This window comes from Prionailurus bengalensis, chromosome B4, assembly GCF_016509475.1.
Source record: "Prionailurus bengalensis isolate Pbe53 chromosome B4, Fcat_Pben_1.1_paternal_pri, whole genome shotgun sequence".
Classification (NCBI taxonomy): Eukaryota; Metazoa; Chordata; class Mammalia; order Carnivora; family Felidae; genus Prionailurus; species Prionailurus bengalensis.
In genome coordinates, this window is record NC_057358.1 from 64,765,993 (window position 1) to 64,793,526 (window position 27,534).

The 27,534-nt window shown below is 39.9% G+C and overlaps 2 protein-coding genes across 11 annotated transcripts in view; one reads left to right on the forward strand and one right to left on the reverse strand.

Annotated features, from left to right (window-relative positions):
* Window positions 1-5,441, forward strand: part of DNM1L (dynamin 1 like) — a 47,483-nt gene extending 42,042 nt beyond the window's left edge. For 3 of the 10 annotated variants that reach the window (XM_043562997.1, XM_043563003.1, XM_043562994.1), the window contains 6 exons: window positions 246-323; window positions 640-672; window positions 2,430-2,606; window positions 2,966-3,075; window positions 3,208-3,367; window positions 3,624-5,441. In XM_043562997.1, the coding sequence (XP_043418932.1) occupies window positions 246-323; window positions 640-672; window positions 2,430-2,606; window positions 2,966-3,075; window positions 3,208-3,367; window positions 3,624-3,680 (615 nt within the window). In that variant the 3' untranslated portion in view covers window positions 3,681-5,441. The remainder of the gene's footprint in view (window positions 1-245; window positions 324-639; window positions 673-2,429; window positions 2,607-2,965; window positions 3,076-3,207; window positions 3,368-3,623) is intronic. The other 7 variants (XM_043563002.1, XM_043563004.1, XM_043563000.1 and 4 more) reach the window with 3 other exon arrangements.
* YARS2 (tyrosyl-tRNA synthetase 2) lies at window positions 4,694-25,984 on the reverse strand. The gene is made up of 5 exons (XM_043563005.1): window positions 25,171-25,984; window positions 24,213-24,380; window positions 8,878-9,033; window positions 8,406-8,576; window positions 4,694-6,890 (listed from the first exon to the last, which is right to left on the reverse strand). The coding sequence occupies exons 1-5, from the start codon at window positions 25,947-25,949 to the stop codon at window positions 6,731-6,733; spliced, it is 1,434 nt and encodes a 477-aa protein (XP_043418940.1). The 5' UTR covers window positions 25,950-25,984; the 3' UTR covers window positions 4,694-6,730.
* Window positions 25,985-27,534: the final 1,550 nt, after the last annotated feature.

A 27,534-nucleotide genomic window follows, 5' to 3' on the forward strand; every position in this document is an offset into this window, starting at 1 on the left:
CAGATTCCAAAAATAAAAACGATTTGGATTGTCCTTAGGTACTCATTGCAGAAGGCTTTTAACAAAGTGGTAACAGTATAAGAAATAAGGAAGAATAAAAAATAATTTTATGTCCCATGGTTCCTTTTGTTTCTCATGTTACTTTACTAATTTGATGCAGAGAAGAAAAATTTACATGTATAGAATGTTTTCTGAATGCATTTTTGGCATCCTTGATTTTCTTTCCCTGCATTTTTTACCTTTAGTCTTATAAAGTTCCAAGTGCTTTGGCACCTGCCTCCCAGGAGCCCTCCCCTGCTGCTTCTGCTGAGGCTGATGGCAAGGTCTGTTCTGATTCTTAATCTAAGCCTGCATGCCTGGTTGTTTGGTGCAACATAATCATCTGGAAACAACACACTGTACACTGAATAGAATATTAATTTGGGATATTGTGCTAAGGTTAGATTTAGTCTAACAAGAATTCTGAATTATGTAACTGTATACTTCATAAATTATTGTTGACATGCCTTTGCTTGCCAGATAGCAGAAACACACAGAAAAATAATTTAAAGAGGAAATTATCCTGCAGTTTTGAAATTCACACCATTGGTATTTAAATTTTGCTTGTTAAACTGCATGTTTTAACATATCTTTTAACAGTTAATTCAGGACAGCAGAAGAGAAACTAAAAATGTGAGTCTCTTGCTTCAGAATGGAAATGTACCTTTGGTTCTCACTGAAACACTGTCTTCAAAATCACTGAAGAAGCTGTTTGTGCAGTAGCATCTATCTCTTGTCTGTGTTCCATTTTTTATTGTTTTTCTTTTCTAATCCTTTTAAGATGGCATTCGTTCTAGTTTTAACATTTCTTTAAATAACAACAATAGGCTTTCCTACTAGTTTCGATTTTAATATTGTGGTAGGAAATTAAGATTCCAGAGGTGGAAGTTGTTATATGTTTGGACATTTCCTCTTTAAAAGTTCTGACATTGGTCCAGTACTAATGGATAATCCCCTCCTGCAGCTTCCTTATGCTTCCATTCAGTTTGCATTGTCACCTCAATGTGTAGCTTAAAATGTGCCTCAACAGCTTAAGCAAATTCAAAACAAAGGGGACTGGGAGAGTTTGAGACTGTCAATTCTTGAGAACTTTTTTTGGAGAAAATTATTAATCATTAAACTATTCAGACCCATCCATATTTAGTTTTTTCTGCATTTAGCTCCTTTCCTCACTGTCCAGATTTAAGGTGCTGAACCTCAAAACTTTATAAATGTTTTACCTCTCTCAGCCCCCTGTGCTCAGGTTTTAGAGACCATCTAAATCATTGCTTTGGGTTTTACTTCACTCATGGCATCACCCTGAATTTGCTTAGTTTCCTTATAATTTCTATCATTCATGTGTAGTTAATAGGTATTTAAAGTATAATTACTCATTTTAAAATCAGTGTATAAATATACTGCCTGTATTTAGATATGGCCTATCTTAACAGACATATTAGAGACAAATTTGGGCCAGTGTTTTAATTCAGAAAGATACCCCATTCGCAGTGACTTTTTAAAAATATGTTTCAGGTCTACAAATTATAATTTGACACCTGTATACACTTGTAATGTGATCGCCCCCAAAAGTCTACTTAACCAGTTGTCACCCTACAATTGGTCTTCAGATCTGTTATCTATGAGCTTTAAAAAAAAAAAAAAAAGACATTTTTAAACAGTTGCCATAACGCATTTCTGTTAGAAGTTTGGAGGTCATCTTAACTCCATTTTAGATTAGAAGATCTTTTTAAAGAGCGTCTAAAAACATTGCTTAAGTGTTGATGAGTTACTGTTTTTCCCATTATCCTAAACATTTTTTCTAACATATCCTAGAAAAGAAAGTGCAAGAGCACCTGTGGTTAATGGTAGTGCTAGATTCCTTTCAGCAGATCTTTTCTCAAGAGTATGGACATGGAGGAAAGTTACATTGTGTTTATGTCACATCCTATGTTTTAGGCAGTTTAAAGTCACATCAGCCTAAGAATCGTGAGTGTGTTACAGAGTTTGTAGGTTTATCCTATGGTATTTTGTTGACTGTTAAACTCTGAAGTTTTGGAAACAGGAGTTCACAGAACTTTTGGAGAGATCACAGTTCAACAGTGTGTAAGGTTCCTCTGAAAAAAAGCTGAATGGCAGCTGTTTTGTTTTTCATAGTGGTAGAGGAGTTGGAGAAGAGGAAGAATTTTAAAGTTAGCAAACGATAAAAACTAAATCTCTTGGCTGACGCCTGGAAATTACAACAGAACCTCTTAGCTCAGGGTTCCAGTTATACATGCCACCCGCCATCTCTTTCTGACCCAGTTATCTGTCTGACTAGATGAGATTCCAGATGGGTACAGGATGTGTGTTCTTGACTGCTGTCAAGGTCCGATAGGATACGATTGGAACAGATTTTGGAACGTTTTTTTCAGGTTGCATCTGGAGGTGGTGGGGTCGGAGATGGTGTTCAGGAACCAACAACAGGCAACTGGAGAGGAATGCTGAAAACTTCAAAAGCTGAAGAGTTATTAGCTGAGGAAAAATCAAAACCAATTCCAATTATGCCAGCCAGTCCCCAAAAAGGCCATGCTGTCAATCTGCTGGATGTGGTAAGCCACGCAAATAGGTTCAGCACTAGTGAGATAACCCTGTTATTCGGAGAACACTTTAAAAGACAAAAGAAACTAAAAGTCACAAAAACTGAACTTAAACATTTATTGTTGAGAGCATGCACGCAAGTAGGGGAGGAGCAGAGAGAGGAGGAGACAGAATCCAAAGCAGGCTCCAGGCTGTGAGCTGTCAGCACAGAGCCCAACGTGGGGCTCAAACTCACAAACTGTTATGTTAGATCATCACCTGAGCCGAAGTTGGACGCTTAACTGAGTCACCCAGGCGCCCCAAACTTACTGAACTTTTATTTGAAAATGGCACAAAAACAAAGTTTCTTTCTTCCCTTCACCCCATGTAGCCAGTTCCTGTTGCACGAAAACTATCTGCGCGTGAACAGCGAGACTGTGAGGTCATTGAGCGACTCATCAAATCGTATTTTCTTATTGTCAGAAAGAATATTCAAGACAGGTTAGTACTAGAAATCAGAGCATATGTATACTGCTGGATAACTCCATAATCAGTTTTGAAAATACATGTATTTAAAACATTTTTAGGCTTTGATTTTAAGTTAGTGGATCACCTGATGGTTTTATTTTACAGTGTGCCAAAGGCAGTAATGCACTTTTTGGTGAATCATGTGAAAGATACTCTTCAGAGTGAGTTAGTAGGACAGCTCTATAAATCATCCTTACTGGATGATCTTCTGACTGAATCCGAGGACATGGCACAGCGCAGGAAGGAAGCTGCAGACATGCTAAAGGTATCGCAAATGCTTCTGAATCTTCACACCCGGGGCTGGGTTGTAGATATAAACATTAATAAACATTACATTCTGATCCCTGGAGATAAACAGTCATCACAGGATGGCTAGTCTATTTTTTTGCATAGTACTTGATTAGATTTTTAGACTGAAGGTACTAGTTGTATAGATCTGCCACATATAAAGGGGAGAGATTACTTCCACATAGTTCAAGATTTTTTGATATCATAATTTTTTTTTATCTTTTTTAATGTAGGCATTACAAGGAGCCAGTCAAATAATTGCTGAAATCCGAGAGACTCATCTTTGGTGAAGAGAACTATATAACACTGAGACTTTGTTGACTCGAAATTTGCTAGTTACTGCCTACTTGAGTAGAATTTTATTTATGAACTCCTGTGTATTGCAATGGTATGAATCTGCTCATGTGAAGAGACTGGCTATAAACTGAAAATCGTACTCTGTATCACAGAACAAATCATACATTTAATCCAAATAATAAATGGCTGTTTCTAAAGTTGCCCCGTACATATAAAGTACACATAAAATACATCAAGTCTTTCTTGTGACAGTTTCATTTGAACTTAAAAAGAACTGTTCATGTTCTAGTCGTACAAGCAGTTTGCCTGTGGATAAGATGACCTGTGTTAACCTGTGAGCAGTCTTAAAGCTGCTGCCATAGTCCTTGGAGAAGAACGCACGAAGACAACATTTCATACAACTATAATGCATGCACACTATAAACTGGTCTGGCTTTGAAAGGTGTGAGTTGACAAGTTACTCACAGTCACTGTAGTCCACCTATCCTTCGAGATCTACTTTTACTGAGCTTCTTTGCAACCTCTGATGTGTTAGTAAGAAAGCTGAAGGCACAAGAAGATCTGTAACACTGACGGTGATGTGCATGAGGTGTAGCTATTGCAGCCCTTCCACTTCCGGGTCCACGCTGCCCTAGTGCATTAAACATCTAAATTATCTTTGATTCTTTCTTAAACCTGCAAGCATGAATTCTACTTTCCTGCATTAAAAACAACCATCTAGACTTGATTTTCAAATATAGTAGTAATTCCAATGCATCTTTAAATTAGGTCACTCATAACATGCTCTAAGATTCACTTGGAGGTGAGACTTAAAACCAAATACTGTGCTGGTCATCGAAGTATATGTCTCTATTAGTTGGTAACAGTTACTTTTGCTTCACACCAACGATACATTAGATTACAACAGATAGGAAAATACTGATGGAGCCTTATTATTTAAAGAAAAACATCTGGACAGACACACCTAAAGGCTTTTTACTACTAAAATACATTCAGAGTTTTGGGGTGAGGTTTAGAACATACTCCCATTTTATTAAAATTCCCCAAGCGATTCTTGGTATGAATTACATAAAAATTTTAAGATATGGGTCAAAATCCTTAAGGCATCTAGCTCCATCTCTAAAAGATCATATCAGCAATACAGAATTTACTGAACATGTTAACATTTCTGTTACAACAGTTATGAAGGACTACTGGCAGGAACAACGTGTTGGTAACGTGAGCTTATGGTACCCACGTACTAGCAAACAACGGGCTCAGCAACTGATCTCAAACATAAAAAACCAGAATCAATCTTAATGGTACTACTTTGAATCTGTTCATAGTACCTTCTTGACAGAATACATACTACCTAAATGCTCATTAGCACACACTTTAAAATCACTCTGCCATTATTCAATATCAGTACAGCCATCCCTGATTTACTCACGTCAGATACATCAGATGACTACCATCCCAGTCTTTTGAGTTTGTAAGGGGGGAGAAACTTACAGTGTACCATTCCCCAGCATATCAAACATAATTTCAAATTGAAAACGTTACCTTTACAACTGAGGTGATGGTAATGTACTTGCTGGCACTACACACCTTGTACAAGAAAAGCAGAGGCAAGAAAGGTATGTAAAGTTTCAGAAACCCTTCATTTATTGGCTCAAACTGAGTGAAGCTCTGAAATGTGGCGATGATCTCTGACATTTACCACGGACGCCTGTATGTTCTTGCTATGTAAATAAAATTGCTGGTACGAAATGACATTCAAGTTTTGTCAATAAGTCAATTCTTCCTAACTTTGCTCCCAGGGAAAAATTTAGATCTACTAGCTTTTTAACATATAAATCTAATTGGAACATAAGACAGCTTATGCTATATGAAAAGTTTTGCAACTTTTTTCCTACGCAATCTCACAATTCACAAAGCTACGATTACATCTCCATTTTTACATATCAGGCTACTGATTTGTTTCAAGTATCCCAGGTAGTAAATGGCTAGAATTTGAACACTAAAGCCATGCTTTGCTGCCTGGAAGGTTTTCAGGAAGGAACCGGATTGTGAACCATTTGTATTTATGTTTCACTTGGTCCTCAGGGAAACAGGGATGATAACTACCTTGATTTTTCACATGTAGAAACAGTTCTGAGAATTGAGTTGCCTAATGTATGTACAGCTTAACTAGGTCTTGTTATAAATCCTTTAAGTGTGACCTGAAGACTTCCCTTACCAGAAGAATTACTTTGATATTCTCATATGATGGGGTATTTGATACTATATTTGCCGCTATTTTCTCTCTAGTTACTTTTCAGTTTATCTCAAGTTGTAATCTGCTTAGGGACAGAAGCTGGAACTTAAGTTTCCAAATTTATAAAATACTGCTACCTTAATAATCTGGCAAAACAAGGCTGTGAGTAAATTTATACTGAAACACAGGAAAGAGACTGGAAAACTGAACTGGAAACTTTCTCAAAAGTACTGGTTTTTGTTCTTTGAAAAGAAACTTTCCACTGTAATTTCTACTCCCAACTAGGGCTTTGTGTAATACTTTTCTTCTTAAGGAGAACTGTATCTGCTTCCTAAATGGCAAAAAATTCAGAAATCTACAGTTTCCAATACCGTATTTCACATCTCTAATGTGACTACTGCGGATGCTGCTGGTGTTAGTAAGGTCAGGAAGATAGACACTTGGATATAAAAGTATCCAAGAGTCCTTATTCTGCCCTCTTTTTCACCGTTCTTCCTCATCTCTAAAAAGAGCGCAAGAAGGATACAATAGTTATTTCATGAAATAGGATTTTTAAAAGAGATTATCCTTGGCAATTATGGTTTTCTATGGTAGTCCTTAATACCTGCAGATCAGGAAACAAAATACCCCATCATTACACATTAATCAACCTATATAAATAATGAAATTACTCACACTCTGAGGCCTAAAGTATACTCCATTCTCTGTTGTTTGGCTTGTGTGAACGAAAGTATAAGTTCTGGAGCCAACCTTTGGTACATCTTGAGAATGAGATGGATACGTCTGAACCACCAGAAGGATTTTTCATCATAGCTGAAGCCATTTTATAATGTAGAAATTCCTTTTTCCTATTTTAAGTAATGAAAGTCCATTCTTAAGAATATGTTGTCCAACGACTAAAACACTCTCAGGATTTGTTACTTGTCTGTGATTTATACTGACTCCACCTTCTGTTATCATCCGATACCTAAAAATAACAGTGTTTTAGTTAGATAAATCCATCACCACTCACCTCTCCCAATGATATTTCATTTATATTTCAGAGGCTGTCCAACTAAAACCACTTAGCACTGAATTGTTACCTTTATGTTCACTCTAGATATCTGCCCCCCTTAAATGCTCTTCTAAAGGAGATTTAAGGCACAGTTTCTTACTTAGAGAAAAAGCTGGGATATCCCACAGCTCTATATAGAACTATTCAGTTGGTAGTGATTTAAAAATGAGTAACAGAATCACTTTCTCAAGCCAATTCCCCCCCTCCCCACACTTTGAGTAGGGGCTTACAGAAAAGAAGCCTCCCCACAGAAAAAGGGCAATGCTGCTTTTAATGAGCTTCCATGAGCTACAAGTCACAACTATATATGCTATTACAAAAACCTTTAGAAAACTTGCTTATGAAACTGGAGGAACCTTGGAAATTCTATTCTGAGACTATGCAAATAATAGCACATTTTGTTAAAATGTTAAAAAGCAGAACTTTTTTAGAAAAGTGAAATGGGCTGATTTCAGAAATGGAAAATCAGTAGCTTATCTAATTCCAGTTTAGCAACAATTTTTTGATGGCATATGTAAATAGGTTTTACTCACATTATTTATGGCCCAGTTCATTCAATAAACATTCATAGAGCCTTTACTACTGAAAACTAGTGGGGTAATCCAGACAAATAAATAATTACAGTGATTAAATGCTATAAAGCCCCAGGAAAGGTTGCTCTAGGAGCACACTGGGTGGGTGGGGGTTGGAAATTTTCCTGAAAGAAGAGACATGCAAACTGGAGAGTAGCAGTAAATTTCACAAACGGTGAGGAAACATGGGGAGTAGCTAGAAAGCAGTGAACTCTGAGAAGAAAAGAGGTCTAGAGTATGAAAGGCCTTGGAAGTCCTTGTGAAAGGCAAATGTTCATTTTCTCTTAACGTGTTACCAAATGAAAAAAAATGCTACAACCCATGGTTTTATAAAATTACAGTAAAACATCTTCTGTTTAAGGACAAATTTCTTTCTCTTAGGAAGTGTTATTTTGGGCTATTTGCTACAGTTTACAGATCAATTTCTACATTTTGTTTAAATGTACAAGCCAATCTTACTCAGCTTATACAATGTAAACAAATGTCAGTGTTACTTAAGAACTCTGTCAGAATCAGATACGGTGTCATCTTTAGTGGTACAATTTCCAGTATCAGTAAATAAACCACTAGAAAAGTTCAGTAACCCCTGTGGTCCCTTTAACAGAGTCCTTTCCAATGCTGAGGAGAAACTGAGTTAGACTTAAGGAGAGACGGTATAGTAGTACCAGATTTTATAGAAAATTTAAAGGATTTTCGACAGTAAGTACTCCGTTTTCACTGTATTCTGGGCTTAACTTCTGCCAGAAATGAGACCCCATTGAAGCATTATCAGGAAAACACCTTCTGGAAACACATGCTGTGAACTGTAACATTTACTGCCGAATTAACTGTGAATCTAAAAGTTAAATAATCTTACCCTCGGGGACCATCTGGAATGGCATTTGCTTTGCGGCATGTATCTAGGACACTTGTTCCTGGGTCAAGAACTAGTTCAGAAAACGAAGCTTCTTTAAACAGCTCTTTTAGCTCTTGATCAGACATGACCTCCAGTGCGTCTATGCTACTATGGTAAAGGGCTTGAGTACACCTGAAATACACATTGAGAACCACGTCACGTGAGCGCTTATCCAGACACATGGGCTAGTACCCAGTAACCAATTATGGAGTGCCCATTATGTTCCACACTGAAAGGTTTTGAAACAGCAACGTTTATCTTACATAATTTACACTTAATTCAAGGTGATCTTTCTTTCCAACAGAAGCTATTCTACAGTACTTAGGTCAACCACTGACAATTCTTGTTAGTGGTAAATAACAACCCTAATGAATTTTCTCAAGTCTATTAATTACATTAACTTTATCCACTTTTAGTTATTCTAAAAGGCCACCTTTTAGCAGAAGCAAGCCCTTCTTGTCCATGAACAAGCTTTGTAACTTCTGCAGCAAGTCGTTTCTGAGGATCCCGCTTTTCTGGCTCTTTCTCATGCAGCTGCATTATGTGGTCAATTTCTGGAAGGGGCAGAAAAGTGAAGAGCTTCAGGTACCTTTGGGGCAAAAAATACAGTGTTAGGTATATATAAATAACATATCTAATTTTTATCTCTAACTCCCTTACCCTTTAAAAATCATCCTGCCTACTTTTTTTTTTTTTAATTTTTTTTTTTAACGTTTATTTTTGAGACAGAGAGAGACAGAGCATGAACGGGGGAGGGGCAGAGAGAGAGGGAGACACAGAATCGGAAGCCATCCTGCCTACTTTAAAATTCATTCATTCATTCATCGAGAGAGAGAAGCATCGCTTCTCGGCCTTTTGGCTAAGATCAAGTGAGAGAGAGAAGCAGGTGGTAGAGGGAGGGAGAGAGAATCCCAACAGGCTCCGCACTGTCAGCACAGAACCCAACGCAGGGCTCGATCCCATGACCCTGAGATCGTGACCTGAGCCAAAGTGAGGAGACAGATGCTTAACCAACTGAACCACCCAGGTGCCCCTTTAAATTTATTTTTAATTATGAAAAATAAACGCGAAGAAAAGTACCCAAAAAAGACACCCGTGCACATACCACCCACACTGAGGATGTTACTATTTTGCCATCTTTGTTCCAGACCTTTCTTTTTGAAAAAGAAAAGTACAGCTCTAGATCCCAGCACTACCATATTCCCCTCCTCGCCCACAGAGAGAAGCTAATCTAAATTTGTGCCCATCCTTCCTAGGGATGTTTTAGTACTTTTAAGTATATGTGCCTATAAATAAAAAATGTGTAACTTCCTGACATACTATTTTGTGTATCCTCTTTTTAAAATAAAACACACAGAAAGACATAGAAAAGTATGCAAATCACATAGTTTAATGAATCAGAAAGCAAACATCTACCATCACCTGCCTAGAAATACATCATTGCCTCCACCCACCGAAGCCCAAATTTATCACATCCCCTTCCTCTCCAAATTAACCACTCCTTCGCCTTTCAAAATCATCACTTATTTTTCTTTATACTTTTACCATTTCAGTACCCCTCCGTAAACAGCTTCACTTTGTTTTGCCTGTTTTCAGGCTTTATATAAACAGAATCATACAGAATACATTTTTGTGTTTGGCTTTTCTGGCAGATGATTATGTTTAGTAAGAGGCTCATCCATGTGGTTGTGTGAACAGCTGTCACGTACAGCATTCTGTGCTGTGACCGTTTCCACGATATATTTATTTATTCTGTGTTGTTTCTACTCTTGGACAATTACTGATAATGCTGCTATGAATATTCCCATATATTTCTCTTGGTGCCTGTGTGCACTGATTTCTTTTGGGGACATACCCAGGAGAGGAACTACTGGGTCACAGGTTATGTACAAATACAGGTTTAATAAGCAGAGACACATATTTTTCCTAAGTAGTTCTGTAAGTGTAGCATCGGTACCTGACATTAACCCTCTGACAGCCAAGGCATGCATTTCAAAGCCCTCCACCTCAAATAAACATACTGCCAGCTGCATGCCACAGCTAGCAGCAAGTCAACTAGACAAAGCACCAGACTACTGACACGCATGAAGCTCCTCTTTTAGAAAGCTCTGTGTAAACTAGATAATTGGCCGCTTGAGTGATGCTGTTTCTCCCTTCCCACTTCCTAATTTCTGCTGTTTTAAGTTAGCCAATAAAGAATGAACTCACAAAGTTCTTAGGCACTTCACCCTTCATCCCAATAATGCAGAGCCCCTGGACCACACTCTCTTCCTCTCTCTCTCCCTATCTGAGACCCCAGAATGCCACAGACCCTCCAGAACTTCTGAGTCATAAATCTTGTTTTTCGAAGTTCTCTGATGGTTGTGGCTGACGTGCATCCTGCAATTGTAAGAACCCTTAAGGCAAGTCTAGCCACAAGACGAACTCACAAGAGGCACTCGGCTCAGGGAACCATCTCTAAGCGCAGCCACAAGTAGTCAGCCCAGGTGAGTGTCCCCCGGCATTTCTAACCGCTGGCACCACTATCAATAGGCTGAGAGCCAAACAGTTGGTAGATGGTACAGTCAAGGGGACTGTGTGATGATAGCACTTGTAGTTAACCTACGGGAACGCGTTTAGCTTCAACTATCTTTTTTTTTCTTCAAAGTTTTTTATTTTTTTATTTTTTTTTTAACGTTTATTTATTTTTGAGACAGAGACAGACACAGCATGAACGGGGGAGGGGCAGAGAGAGAGGGAGACACAGAATCGGAAGCAGGCTCCAGGCTCTGAGCCATCTGCCCAGAGCCCGACGCGGGGCTCGAACCCGCGGACCGTGAGATCGTGACCTGAGCTGAAGTCGGACGCTTAACTGACTGAGCCACCCAGGTGTCCCCTTCAAAGTTTATTTTTATTTGTTTTGAGAAAGAGAGAGAGAACGAGCAAGCAGGGGAGGGGCAGAGAGATACGGAGGCAGAATCCCAAGCAGTCTCTGCATCATCAGCATAGACCTTAATGAGGGCTTGAACTCACAAACCATGAGATCCTGACCTGAGCCGAAATCAAGAGTTGGAGCCCCACAGACTGAGCCACCCATGCACCACCCCCAGCTTCAACCACCTTACTAACTGTGACTGGCTAACCCAGATGGTAACACCATTTGGGAAGGCAGCACCACTTGTTGGAGGTCTACTGCACTCTTCCGTGCTTCTGCATATTGCCTCTGCTGTGTGTTTCCTGTCACTGCTACCATAATAATTCACTCTCCAGTGCAATGTGATTTAGACTATATGGACTAATGAGATGATAAGACCACTAATTATAAAGGCCTTTACTGACTACTAATGTACATGAGGGTCCTCCCTGCCTTGGGCCAAGGACAGCTAGTGAAGGCAGAGTGAATCCCAAGGCTGTGATTGCTGCCCAAGATGAGGCTTTGGGCTAATGGTACCGAGGAAAGGGTAATCCAGTAGATAAGGAGGAGTGAGAACTCCCCTAGTGACCACTGAGTGGTGGGTCACAGTGGGACTATGTGCCCTAACCCAGATACACAGAACAGCCTTGTAACAGGAAACCAATGGCACCATGAAAGGAGACATTCACTGAGGCTTGCTGTCCCCACATGGCCGCTACACTCACCATCACTTTGTCTTCCTAACCCCATGGGATATCATAAGTCCAGTCTCCGGTGTGATGTTGCTAAACAATTAATAGACAAACACAAATGTCCTGAACATCTTATGCCAGTGCCTCTTAAGACCCCAGAGGAGGTACATCAGCTCCAAATAAATGCAAAATTTATTTAACAGAGATGAAAGCTTCCTGGGCATTGCTTAGTGCCACTAGGTACCAACATGCCAAGACTCTGTCTGCTATTTGCACCAATAGGAAAGCCAGGGCTTTCCCAAAGATCCCGTGTACACTGCGCTAGTGGAGGCAGATCCCAATCCTGGGGAGGGCAACTGGGACACCCTGGAAAGGAATGCAGCCACTTATGAAGTGGGCTCACAGGGACATTTTCCAGAAACTTTTTCTGGTAACAACACGTAAGATCAACGTAATGAAGAAAATCAGAAAGTAACAATTAAGACATCAGAAATTATGCGTTAACTGAAATTCTAACCTTAAAGACTTTGTGCAGCAGGAGGGATAGAAGGGAGCTAACTGCCTATTACATGTTTGTGGCCTGTGATTGAAAACTGTTACTCATGGCTGAACTGCACAACGGGCCAGTCTCTCTGAAGACCCTAAAATCTATAATCTTCTCAGAGAACAGTCCAGCTACATGTCTGTTTCCTTTGAGATACCACATCCTGAGCCCCCTAGGCTTTCCTCCCCAAATGGGATAGAACAAAGCAACATGTCTCAGGGGGTGCCCCTGGTACCAAAGGAAAAGCTGACCTGGTTGCTGAGGCCACTGATGAGGATGAGGACAGGTAAAGGAAGATGGAGCCCTCAGAGCCACGGATATCTGTACCTATCCCCCCACCCTGGATATTTACTGCCTGGTGCTGTGCTCATCCTTTCCTCACAGAAATCACTAAAGCTAAGGCTCACAGTGAACGGGAAACATTAGACTTGGCCTGTCTCCTGCAGCAAAGTTGGCGTGGTCCCGTATGTTTATCATTTCAATGACCATAGTGACCCGAATGACACCCTCTTCATTTCTAAACCTGACGAGGCCTCAAGTGACCCCGAGTCCAGATTATTACTCTATAAGGCGTTCCCCCTAACTACAGGGCAGTGCTACTAATTTTAATGGACTGCTGAAACCATTTGAAAGGCACTGGGGGGTACGGGCATGGTTGCTAGACATGGAGGAGGTTACTATCCAGGTACCTGGACACTTCAGATCTAGGCCCTTCTACCCCCGCTGCCCCCTTGAACAAATTTCCCTCAACAAAAAGGGCTCCCAACTCCAATAAATCCTCAACTTAATTTTGCCCTTTATGAAAACACACAGGTTAACCTCTTCTGAGAGTTACAAAATCTCAGTGTTCCTGGCCACTTAGTATCTAGATAGCCAGTCTCTAAACTCTAGATCCTAACACTAGCATTCTCCCATCTATAGCCCCCTTCGGCCATCCACCCTCTTGCCACTCAGCTGCCATCCATCCTGACTTGAACCCAGTCTCTGCAACTGCGTCTGATCTCTTCTCTAAAACCAAGGGCTGGCAGCCACCTAAGCCTCTACCGCAGGGAGTTGGTGGCTCCCCAGGACTCATCATCCCACCTCCCAGAGACAGTGGCCCCTATACCACTCTGGTAGTCCCCTGGGTCAATGAAAATGTCCCTAAGGGGGACTCTGTGAGTGAAATGTTGCAAGAACCACAAAGTACCAAAGACATCACTACAAGCATGAAACCTACAGACATCACAATGACTCTAAACCTGTATCTTTCAATAATAACACTGAATATAAATGGACTAAATGCTCCAACAAAAAGACATAGGCTATCAGAATGGATAAAAAAAAAAAAAAAAAACAAGACCCATGTATTTGCTGTCTACAAGAGACTCATTTTAGACCTGAGGACACCTTCAGATTGAAAGTGAGGGGGTGGAGAACTATCTATCATGCTACTGGAAGTCAAAAGAAAGCTGGAGTAGCCATACTTATATCAGACAAACTAGACTTTAAATTAAAGGCTGTAACAAGAGATGAAGAAGGGCATTATATAATAATTACAGGGTCTATCCATCAGGAAGAGCTAACAATTATAAATGTCTATGCACCGAATACGGGAGTCCCCAAATATATAAAACAATCACAAACATAAGCAACCTTATTGATAAGAATGTGGTAATTGCAGGAGACTTTAATACTCCACTTACAACAATGGATAGATCATCTAGACAGAGAATCAATAAAGAAACAAGGACCCTGAATGATACATTGGATCAGATGGACTTGACAGATATATTTAGAACTCTGCATCCCAAAGCAACAGAATATACTTTTTTCTCTAGTGCACATGGAACATTCTCCAAGATAGATCACATACTGAGTCACAAAACAGCCCTTAATAAGCATAAAAGAATTGAGATCATACCATGCACACTTTCAGATCACTATGCTATGAAACTTGAAATCCATCACAGGAAAAAGTCTGGAAAACCTCCAAAAATATGGAGGTTAAAGAGCATCCTACTAAAGAATGAACGGGTCAACCAGGCAATTAAAGAAATTAAAAGATATATGGAAACAAATGAAAATGAAAATACAACAATCCAAAGCCTTTTGGATGCAGCAAAGGCAGTACTGAGAAGAAAATACATTGCAATCCAGGCCTACCTCAAGAAACAAGAAAAATCTCAAATACAGAATCTAACAACACACTTAAAGGAACTAGAAGCAAAACAGCAAAGACACCCCAAACCCAGCAGAAGAAGAGAAATAATAAAGATCAGAGCATAAATAAACAATTTAGAATCTAAAAAAACAGTAGAGCAGATCAATGAAACCAAGAGTTGGTTTTTTGAAAAAATAAAATTGATAAACCTCTAGCCAGTCTTCTCAAAAAGAAAAGGGAGAGTACCCAAATAATAAAATCACAAATGAAAATGGAATTATTACAACCAATCCCTCAGAAATACAAGCAATTATCAGGGAATACTATGAAAACTTATATGCCAACAAACTGGACAACCTGGAAGAAATGGACAAAGACCCTAAGCACCCACAGACTTCCAAAACTCAAACAGAAAGAAACAGAAAATTTGAACAGACCCATAACCAGTGAAGAAATTGAATCAGTTATCAAAAATCTCCCAACAAATACAAGTCCAGGACCAGAGGGCTTCCCTAGAGAATTCTACCAGACATTTAAAGCAGAGTTAATACCTATCCTTCTCAAGCTGTTCCAAAAAATAGAAAGGGAAGGAAAACTTCCAGACTCATTCTCTGAAGCCAGCATCACTTTGATTCCTAAACCAGACAGAGACCCAGCAAAAAAAGAGAACTACAGGCCAATATCCCTGATGAATATGGATGCAAAAATTCTCAACAAGATACTGGCAAATCGAATTCAACAGCATATAAAAAGAATCATTCACCATGATCAGGTGGGATTCATTTCTGGGCTGCAGGGCTGGTTCAATATTTGCAAATCAATCAATGTGATACATCACATTAATAAAAGAAAAGAACCATAAGATCCTGTCCATCGATGCAGAAAAAGCCTTTAACAAAATTCAGCATCCTTTCTTAATAAAAACCCTCGAGAAAGTCGGGATAGAAGGAACATATTTAACATCATAAAAGCCATTTATGAAAAGCCCACAGCTAATTCCATCCTCAATGGGAAAAACTGAGAGCTTTCCCCGTGAGATCAGGAACACGACAGGGATGTCCACTCTCACTGCTGTTGTTTCACATAGTGTTGGAAGTTCTAGCATCAGCAATCAGACAACAAAAGGAAATCAAAGGCATCAAAATTGGCAAAGATGAAGTCAAGCTTTCACTTTTTGCAGATCACATGACATTCTACATGGAAAACCCAATAGACTCCACCAAAAGTCTGCTAGAACTGATACATGAATTCAGCAAAATTGCATGATACAACATTAATGTACAGAAATCAGTTGCATTTTTATACACCAATAATGAAGCAACAGAAAGACAAATAAAGAAACTGATCCCATTCACAATTGCACCAAGAAGCATAAAATACCTCAGAATAAACCTAACCAAAGACGTAAAAGATCTGTATACTGAAAACTATAGAAAGCTTATGAAGGAAATTGAAGAAGACACAAAGAAATGGAAAAACATTCCGTGCTCATGGGTTGCAAGAATAAATATTGTCAAAATGTCAATACTACCCAAAGCAATCTACACATTCAATGCAATCCCAATCAAAATTGCACCAGCATTCTTCTCGAAGCTAGAACAAGCAATCCTAAAGTCTGTATGGAACCACAAAAGACCCTGATAGCCAAAGTAATTTTGAAGAAGAAAACCAAAGCGGGAAGCATCACAATCCCAGACTTAGCCTCTACTACAAAGCTGTAATCATCAAGACAGTATGGTATTGGCACAAAAACAGACACATAGACCAATGGAATAGAGACTCCAGATTTGGACCCACAAATGTACAGCCAACTAATCTTTGACAAAGCAGGAAAGAATATCCAATGGAGTCTCTTTAACAAATGGTGCTGGGAGAACTGACAGCAATATGCAGAAGAATGAAACTAGACCACCTTCTTACACCATTCACAAAAATAAACTCAAAATGGATGAAGGACCTGAATGTGAGACAGGAAAGCATCAAAACCCTAGAGGAGAAAACAGGAAAAAAACCTCTCTGACCTCTGCTGAACAATTTCTTACTTGGTACATCTCCAAAGGCAAGGGAATTAAAAGCAAAAATGAACTATTGGGACCTCATCAAGATAAAAAGCTTCTGCACTGCAAAGGAAACAATCAACAGAACTAACAGGCAACTGACAGAATGGGAAAAGATATTTGCAAATGACATATCGGACAAAGGGGTAGTATCCAAAATCTATAAAGAACTCACCAAACTCCACACCCGAAAAACAAATAATCCAGTGAAGAAACGGGCAGAAGATATAAATAGACACTTCTCTAAAGAAGACATCCAGATGGCCAACAGGCACATGAAAAGATGTTCAATGTCACTGCTCATCAGGGAAATACAAATCAAAACTACACTGAGATTCCACCTCACGCTGGTCAGAGTGGCTAAAATAGACAAATTAGGAGACTATAGATGCTGGAGAGGATGTGGAGAAACGGGAACCCTCTTGCACGTTGGTGGGAATGCAAACTGGTGCAGCTCCTCTGGAAAACAGTGTGGAGGTTCCTCAAAAAATTAAAAATAGAACTGCCCAATCCCAGTAATAGCACTGCTAGGAATTTACCCAATGGATACAGGACTGCTGATTCATAGGGGCACATGTACTCCAATGTTTATAGCACCACTTTCAACAATAGCCAAATTATGGAAAGAGCCTAAATGTCCATCAACTGACGAATGGATAAAAAAGATGTGGTTTATATATACAATGGAATACTACTTGGCAATGAGAAAGAATGAAATCTGGCCATTTGTAGCAACGTGGATGAAACTGGAGAGTGTTATGCTAAGTGAAATAAGTCAGGCAGAGAAAGACAGACACCATATGTTTTCACTCATAAGTCGATCTTGAGAAACATAACAGAAGACGGGGGAAGGGGGAAAAAAGTTACATAGAGGGAAGGAGGCACACCATAAGAGGCTCTTAAATACTGAGAACAAACTGAGGGTTGATGCGGGGTGGGGGGGGGGAAGTGGGTGATGGGCATTGAGGAGGGCACCTGGTGGGATGAGCACTGGGTGTTGTATGGAAACCAATTTGACAATAAATTATATAAAATAAATATTTGGTAGAATTAAAAAAAAAAAGTCTGATTAGACATCAAGGCCCAAGTCACTGTTATTCCAGACAATCTCTCTAAATTCTTAAAAGAGAATTGCCAGTAAAACAATCAAAGGTGTACAAATCCATTCAGATGTAACTAACTACAGGGGCCATTTACTTCAAATGGCTCCTTCTGGTGGTGGCCTCCTTGGCCCTTTCCCTCCCTACTATAGGCATGGATGCATTGACACAATGCCATGCAACATTGAACAGGCCCAAGTTCTTGGCATTCCTAGTGGAATTTACCACGTGGATAACAGTGACTCTTCCTCCTGTGGGCAAGATGGTAAACACCCCCTAATACCAATTTAAACAGGTCATTAAAAGCTTATAACCTGTTATTAAAGATACTGAGATGGAGTCTCCTCGTTCAATAGTCACATTTGGTTGGTATGTAAGTCAGCCTATAATGAATGGTATCTCACCATTTACCTTCAAAACCTTAACGCTCAGATTTCCCCAATTAAGCTATAATTCCTAGTAATACAGAATTAATTGAGAACACATACCTCTGACACAACAAGCATACTAACATTCACATTATATGGGTTCCAAAAAAAAAAAACAAAAAACAAAAAAATACAAACAGAGAGAAAGGGAGAAAACTTATTTGAAGACATAATAGCCGAAAATTTCCCTAACCTGGGGTAGGAAACAGACATCTGAATCCAGGAAACACAGACAGCCCCAAATAAGATGAACCCAAAGAAGTCCATATCAAGACACATTGATAATTAAAATGTCAAAAACTAAAAGGACAGAATCTTAACAGTGGGAAGAGAAAAGCAAACAGTGATGTACAAGGCAACTCCCAGAAAGCTATCAACTGGTTTTTCAGCAGAAACTGCAGGCTCCAGAGGGAGCACACGGTATATTCAAAATGATGAAAGGAAATAAATTACAACTAAGAATACTCTACCCAGCAAGGTTATCATTCAGAACTGAAGGAGGGGTAAAGAATTCCCCATATAAACAAAAGTTAAAGGTATTCATCACCACTAAACCAGCATTACAAGAATGTTCAAGGGACTTTTGTAAGTGGGAAAGAAGAGGCCATAACTAAAACTTAGAATAATTATGACAATTTCAATGGTGAAAGCAAATATATAGAAAAGGTACCAGATCAATCACAAAGCTATTGCGAAGGTTCAAAGACAAGAGCAGTAAAATCAATTGTATCTACAATAATTGGTTAAGCAGTACAAAAAATAAAAACATACAAATACATAAAATGTGGAGGAGGTGAATAAAAATGTAATGCTTTCTAAACATGTTCAGGAGCACCTGGTTGGCTCAGTGAAGCATCCAAGTTCAGCTCAGGTCATGATCTTGTGTTTGTGGGTTTGAGATCCACATTGGGCTCTGTGCTGACAGCTCAGAACCTGGAGCCTGCTTTGGATTCTGTGTCTCCCTCTCTCTGCTCCTCCCCTACTTGTGCTCTGTCTCTCTCAAAAAATTAAAACATTGGGGCGCCTGGGTGGCTCAGTCGGTTAAGCGTCCGACTTCAGCTCAGGTCTCGATCTCGCGGTCCGCGGGTTCGAGCCCCGCGTCGGGCTCTGGGCTGATGGCTCAGAGCCTGGAGCCTGCTTCAGATTCTGTGTCTCCCTCTCTCTCTGCCCCTCCCCTGTTCATGCTGTATCTCTCTCTGTCTCAAAAATAAATAAAAAAAAAAAGTTAAAAAAAAAAAATTAAAACATTAAAAAAATAGTAAGTGCGTTCAAACTTAAGTGACTATCAACTTAAAACAGACTGCTATATATGTAGGGTGTTAAATATGAACCTCATGGTAACCACAAACCTTTGAAAAGAGAATACATACAGAAAAAAATAAAAAGAATTCAAGCATAACACTAAAGAAAGTTATGAAATCACAAGGGAAGAGAGCAAGAAAGGAAGGGACAGAAGAACTACAAAAACAATCAAACAACAAAACGGCAATTAAGTATATAACTATCAATAATTACTTTAAATGTTAAGGGTCTATAAGCTCCAATCAAAAAACACAGGCTGACTGAATGGATAAAAACCCCAAGAAACATCTACGTGCTGTCTAAGAGACACTCATTCTGACCTAAAGACACAAAATGAAAACGAAGAGATGGAGACAAGTATTCCATCAAAATGGAAACAAACAAAAAGTCACGGCATTAGTACTTGTATCAGACAAAATAGACTTTAAAACAAGGACTATAACAAGAGAAAAGAGCATTAACATAACGATAAAGGGATCAATCCAACAAAGATAGAACAATCATAAATTTCTATGCGCCTAAAATGGTAGCACCTAAGTATGTAAAGCAAATATTAATGGACATAAAAGGGAGAAATCAACAATACGATAATAGAATGGGACTTTAACACCCCACTTACATCCAAGGATAGGTCATCCAGGCAGAAAAATCAAGGAACCAGTGGTTCTGAACAACATAATAGACCAGATGGACTTAACAGACACACAGAATATCCCATCCCAACAAAAGAATACACATTCTTGGGGCGCCTGGGTGGCTCAGTCAGTTAAGCGTCTGGCTTCGGCTCAGGTGATGATCTCACGGTCTGTGAGTTTGAGCCCTGCGTCAGGCTCTGTGCTGACAGCTCAGAGCCTGGAGCCTGTTTCAGATTCTGTGTCTCCCTCTTTCTCTCTCCTCCCCCGCTCATGCTCTCACTCTTCTCAAAAATAAACACTAAAAAAAAAAGAATACACATTCTTTTCAAGTGCACATGGAACATTGTCTATGATAGGTCATATGTTAAGCCACAAAACAAGTCTCAATAAATTTATGAAAACTGAAATCATATCAAACCTCTTTTAGGTGTGAAACTAGAAATCAATTACAAAAAAAAAGTTGTGTGGGGCGCCTGGGTGGCGCAGTCGGTTAAGCGTCCGACTTCAGCCAGGTCACGATCTCGCGGTCCGCGAGTTCGAGCCCCGCGTAGGGCTCTGGGCGGATGACTCAGAGCCTGGAGCCTGTTTCCGATTCTGTGTCTCCCTCTCTCTCTGCCCCTCCCCCGTTCATGCTCTGTCTCTCTCTGTCCCAAAAATAAATAAACGTTGAAAAAAAAATTAAAAAAAAAAATTGTGAAAAAACACAAACACGTGGAGGCTGAATAACATGTTACTAAATAACCAATGTGTCAACAAAGAAATCAGAGAGGAAATTTAAAAATACCTGGAAACAAATATAATGGAAGCATGATGTTCCAAAATCTCTGGGACATAGCAAAAGCAGTTCTAAGAGCAATACAGACCTCTCTCAAGAAACCAGAAAAATATCAATCTAAGCTTACAACCAAAGGAATTAGAAAAAGAACAAAGTCCAAAGTTAGCAGAAGCAAAGAAATAATAAAGATCAGAGCAAATAAATGAAAAGCGACTTAAAAAAAAATGAAAAGATAAGTGAAACCAAAACCTGGTTCTTTGAAAAGATAAACAAAACTGATAAACCTTTTGCCAAATTCATCAAGTAAAAAAGAGGACTCAAATACATAAAATCAGCAATGAGAAAAGATACGAATGACACCACAGAAATACAAAGGATTATAAGAGACTACGAAGCTTAGGGGTGCTGGCTGGCTCAGTCAGTAGACCATGCATCTGTCTCTCTCTCTCTCTCTCTTTAAATGTTTTTATTTATTTTTGAGAGAGAGAGAGAGAGAGAGAGAGAGAGAGAGAATGAATGAATGAATGAATGAATGAGTGTGGGAGGGACAGAGAGGGAGACACACAATCTGAAGCAGGCTTTAGGCTCTGAGCTGTCAGCACAGAGCCCAATGTGGGTCTTGAACTTATGAACCATGAGATCATGACCTGAGCTGAAGTCGGATGCTTAACCAACTGAGCCACCCAGGTGGCCCTAAAGCATGCAACTCTTGATCTTGGGGTTGTGGGTTCAAGCCCCATGCTGGGTATAGAGATTACTTAAAAGACTACCATGCTCAACCAAGGAGGTTAAAGTCTTGTACTGTGAAAACTATAAAACACTGATGAAAGAAACTGAGTATCACACAAACAATGGAAAGATAGTCTATGGTCATGGAAAGAATTCTTATCATTAAAATGTCCATCCTACGCAAAGCAAACTATAGATTCAATGCTATCCCTCTCAAAATACCAACAGCATTTTTAACAGAACTAGAGCAAATAATCCTCAAATTTGTAGGGAACCACAAAAGACCCAGAATCACCAAAATAATCAGGAGAAAGAATAACAAAGCTGGAGGTATCACACTTTCGGATTTCAAAATACATTACAAAGCCAGAGTAATCAAACAGAATGAAGTACTGGCAGAAAAATAGACACAAAGATCAAGAGAAGAGAATAGAAAGCCCAGAAATAAACCCACACTTATATGGTCAGTGAATCTATGACACTAGGAGGCAAGACAATACAATGGAGAAAAGAAAGTCTCTTCAACAAATGGTGCTAGGAAAACTGGACAGCTACATGCAAAAGTATGAAACTGGACCACTTTCTTACAACATACATAAAAATAAACTCAAAACGGACTAAAGACCTAAATTTGAGACCTGAAACTATGAAACTCCTAGAAGAAAATATAGGCAGTAATCTGACATGGGCCTTAGCATTTTTTTTCTAGACATTTCCTAGAAATTAGACATTTTGCTAGATATGTCTCCTCAGACAAGGGAAACATAGTAAAAATAAACTATTGATCCTACACCAAAATAGAAAGCTTTCACACAGAGAAGGAAACCATCAACAAAATGACTTACTGACTGGAAGAAGACACTTGCAAACGATAGATCAACAAGATCCAAGATATATCAAGAACTCATACAAGTCAACACCAATAATAATCCAATTTAAAAATTAGCAGAGGACCTGACATTTTTCCAAAGACAAACTGATGGTCCAATATAACAAGATGCTCAACATCACTAATCCTAAGGGAAATGGAAATCAAGACCACAATGAGGGATCACCTTATACCTGTCAGAATAGCTAGTACTTTTAGTACATGTAACTGGTATTCTACTCTTAATGGTGGCTTTTGGAGAACTGTAGATCTCAATTTTAATTGTCTAATTTACCAATCTTTTTCTTTGTATCTCACATAAGAATCTTTCTCTATCCCAGTTATGAAGAGATTTTCCTATTTATGCTCTGAACACATGATTTAGCTTTCGTTACGGATTACGTTGACAATCTACTTGGAATTGATTTTTGCATACAGTGTGAGGTTAAATTTCACCATTTTCCTCAAATAAGGCATCTAATTATCCAAGTGATATATATTGAAAATATAGTCTAGGGGCACCTGAGTGGCTCAGTCAGTCAAGCGTCTGACTTTTGGCTCAGGTCATGATCTCATCGCTGATGAGTTCGAGCCCCGCCTTGGGTTCTGTACTGACAGCTCAGAGCCTAGAGCCTGCCTCGGATTCTGTGTCTCCCTTTCCTTCTGCCCCTTCCCCTCTCATAGCTGTCTCTCTCTCAAAAATAAAGAAACATTAAAAACATTAAAAAAAAAAAAAAAAGAAAGAAAAGATGGTCTTATTCCACTGTTCTGCAGCGCCACAGACATTAAGTGACCATAGATGCTGGAGTCTATGTGGATTCTCTAATTTTTTCCATTCGTCTCTCACCCTTACATTTAAGCTTGTGCTTTAAAATCCAAACATTATTAGAATTAATAAGAGTTTAGCAGAGTTGCTGGGCACACAGTTAATACACAGAAATTAATTCTATTTTTATACATCAGAGCCAAGTAGAAAATGAAATATTCAAAAAGATGTCAGTTCTTGATACATCAAAACTCTAAACTGTATAATCAAATATGTTGAAAACAAACCTGAAGGAAAAAAATCTTAATTATTGTAGTTCATTATAAAACATTTTTCAGTCTGGAAAAATCATTTTTGGTAAAATTCACCTTTTCTTTGTTGCAGGTATATTTTTATCATCAATTACATTCTTTGAAGGGTTTAAGATAATGTGAATGAATTGACAAGAAAATCATTTTTAAAAAAGGATCTTCAAAGTGTGTACTACGTTATGGTAAAGAAAAGAAACTTTAGAGATAAGAGTAAAATAAGGTTTAGTCAAGTTGACCATAAAAGGAGTGAAAAAACCAGACTATGCAACTGATAACATCCTAAGTACTTACTAGAAGTATATCAAAACTTGACTCTAAGTTTTTCAGGAGTCACGGTAGTTCTCTGCTTTAACTAACAAAAAACTTGTTTAGAACAGTTAAAATTGCAATGTTCTGTGTCTTAAGTAGAATCTAAGTGAAAACAAAACACAAAAAACTATAAAAGGCACACAAAGATTCAATGGCTAAAATTATACCATGAGCTTAATATACTTAATTGTTCTCAGCACACTATTAAGAACTCACCTTTCTACCAAATCATCCTGCTGCCTGACAAAGAATTGATACAATTCAAACGGAGAGGTCTTATCTCTGTTTAGCCACACAGCATTACCAGCAGACTTTCCCAATTTTGCTCCTGTTGTACTTGTAATTAGAGGAACAGTGATTCCAAACACGTCTTCTCCAGTCAACCTAAGCATAAAGGAAAACTTCATTATACGCTTCAGTCACAAGTGTTGGTAGGTTTTGCTAATCGTTCTTCAGATTTCATTCTGGTCTCTTGCTCTGAGAAAACTTCCTTTACCTTCTAAATCTGAATGTTTGTCCCTTGTTTTCAGAGCACTCACTGTTTTGGCATTTGTCATTCTCAACTACAATGGAACCAGTGACTCTGGGGGAGTTTCTGTATAACTAGGGCCTCAAAACTTTAAAGGCCCAAGAAAACAAGAAAACTGGGTAAGGAGTCAGGTAGAGACACTAAGGATGCTTTAAGGGATTTTAAAAATGAGTAGCACATGGGCTAGGCTAGAACTACAGAGTTCATCTCCCTTAAGAAAATGTCATTAAAATCTACATTATTTGCCAAACATTTGGAGTTGAAAAACAATTTTTTTGCGATGCCAACCAAAAACTAATACTAGCTTCATGGAAGGTGCAGCTAAAGCAGAAACTACTCACCGAGGCACAATCCCATTCAAGTATAAACAAAGGAAAGCAGTTTCTCAATTCAGTAACACAGAATCCTGGCTGGTGGTGTATTTCCTGCAGAGTTCTAGAATATGTTCCATACCTAATACCATTAATCCAGCCCGTTAGTTCTCATTATCAGCCTGTCACATCGACACCATTTCAGACTCTTAACGGGGAGAAAACCAAAAGGACTTGAAAAGGGCGTCACTACCCAATCCCAATAGTGAATCGTAGGATATTCGGGTGTAAATTATTTGGTCACACGATTTCTCCTGGGTCTAAAGGCGCTTACTTGTGGATAAACTCGTATCCGGACATGATATTGCCCAATTGATCAGATCCACCCAGCTGGACCCGGCATCCATAATGTTGGAACAGATAGTAGAAATCATAAGCCTGGAGCACCTGGTAAAAAAACTCGGCCAAGCTCATGCCCTCGGGACTCTTGAGTCGGGTCTGGACGCTCAACCGGCTCAGGAGCGTCCCCATGCGGAAGTGGCCGCCTACGGCGGATAGGAAGTCCACCAGGTGCTGCTTCTGGTACCAGGCTGAATTATCCAGTACCGTGAAGCTTCCCCAAGGCCGCCCATCCGCGAAGAGCTGCTGGTGATTAGCACCCATGGCCTCGAGGCCTTGGCGCAGGGCGCGCGCATTGCTTCGCACGCGTTCTGCGCCCAGGGCCTCGCGCTCCTTGGTGCGGCCGCTCGGATCTCCCAGGCGCGCGGTGGCACCTCCCACCAGCGCAATCACGTTGTGGCCTGCTCGCTGGAAGTGAAACAGACCCAGAAGAGCTAGCAGGTGCCCCACATGAAGTGAGTCGGCCGTGGGGTCGAAACCGCAGTAGATGGTCTGGGGAAAGTTGCCCGTTCCACGGTCGAAAAGCTCTGGGAGCTCTATCTTCGTACCCCTCTCGGGGAAGAACTCCTTGAACAGACCTCGAGCCTTTTGCACCGCCAGCAGCCCCTGAGCGCCCGAATGGGCCTCACGCAGTCCCAGGAACAAGACTCCTGACGTGCCTGGGCTCCCAAACCACTTGCCCCGGGAAAAGCACCGGAACATGGGGGCCGCCATCTTGACACCGGCACGATGCGAATGCTGGGATTTTGGAGCCCTTGCCACACCCCCAGTGTCAGACTCCCATAATTACTATGGAAATTGCTTCCGTGTTTTTCTGCGCATGCGCGGGTGGGGCGAGCCGGTCACTTAGCTACGGAGCTTGAGTTTTCAGCAGTCATTGGAGTTCTGACGGCGTAAACGGGGGTTCTCAGCTTGCAGTCTAACTTCGCTAATATTTAATTTCCTCATTCGTACCGCAGGTGTGCCTGTGATAATAGTTCCTACTTCAAAGGGCTGTTGTGAGGACTAAGAATTAAAGCCCTTGGCACCTACGAAGCGCTCTACAAACATCAGAGTTTGTTTAAATTTTAACATGAAATTGTGATGCGCAAACTGGTTTGAATTCTTGGCTCATTGCAAAAACTTGTTCACAGTTGTGATGGGTTAGAAATTTTTTAACTTAAAGGAGAGAGAGAGAGGGCGTTGGGACGCAAACAATTTTCGGAGTGATTCCCCAAGTAGATGAGAGCACCAGCTTCTCCAGGAGGTGGCAGTCTTGTCCAAGCTATAGGGAGAGAAAATTCAATACAATAAATGCAGAAAGCCCTGTTTTATGATACAGTTACAGGTAACCAGGTTTAGTATAACTGGAATCAAATAGGTGATCACATTTTCACAGCATGGCGATTGCTATCAGTACTCCTCACCATGGATGGGGTTCTCATTGCCAGTTGGCTGGTATAGAATCCAGCTCCAAAACCCTATTTATTGTTGTTGTTGTTGTTGTTGTTGTTGTTGTTGTTATTGTTAAGTGGGCTTTACGTTCAGCGAGGAGCCCAACTGTGGTGCCTGAACTCACATCCGGAGATGAAGACCTGAGCTGAGATCCGAGAGTCTGATGCCTAACCAACTGAGCCTCCCAGGCCCCCCAAAATCCATTTTAGGGTCTTATTTTAGGACTACTTTCAATACGAACTGTGTAAGGTCGAGTTAGAGATTTGTGTGCAGAAGGATTGTGTATTCTTGGAACAACATCTGTAATGCAGCGATGGAGGTAGAGGGTGAAGTTTTAATATGAACAGTTTGCAATAGCAGCCTCAAATAATCCTATTGGGTGCTCTGAGGCTGGGATTTCCTTTCCGATTCATTCTAAATTGAATCAAGGGGCAGGCCTTTGTACTTTGTTATTGACCAGCCATTAAACGTGGGATGCACTTGGAGAGTAGGCAAAATGTTGATCAAGGCTTTGGCAGAGGGCAAGATGCAAAAATAAGCTCAGCTGTGAGCCATCACCAACCTATATGCCCAGCAGCTAGGGGACTGAGTGCCTTGATCCTGAAACAGGTGTCTGGGCCATGTGCCAGACCACTCCCTACAAGACATTTCCATCTCTTTCTCTCTGTTTTTTAAAATGTTTATTTATTTATTGTGTGAGAGAGAGCAATTGAGAGTCAGCAGGGAAGGGGCAGAGAGATAGGGAGACAGACAATCCCAAGCAAGCTCTGCACTGTGAGTGTGAAGTCAGATGTGGGGCTTGAACTCATGAAGTGTGAGACCATGACCTGAGCCGAAATCAAGAGTCAGACATTTAACCGACTGA

Bases quoted from the DNA above. Each gene is read 5' to 3' on its own strand.
- YARS2 (XM_043563005.1), bottom strand. From the start codon at position 25,949: ATGGCGGCCCCCATGTTCCGGTGCTTTTCCCGGGGCAAGTGGTTTGGG. The intron at 24,381-25,170 runs GTAAGCGCCTTT...CTTTATGCTTAG, and splicing joins GGATACGAGTTTATCCACAA to GTTGACTGGAGAAGACGTGT. The intron at 6,891-8,405 runs GTAAGATTATTT...TGTTATTTTTAG, and splicing joins ATTCCAGATGGTCCCCGAGG to GTATCGGATGATAACAGAAG.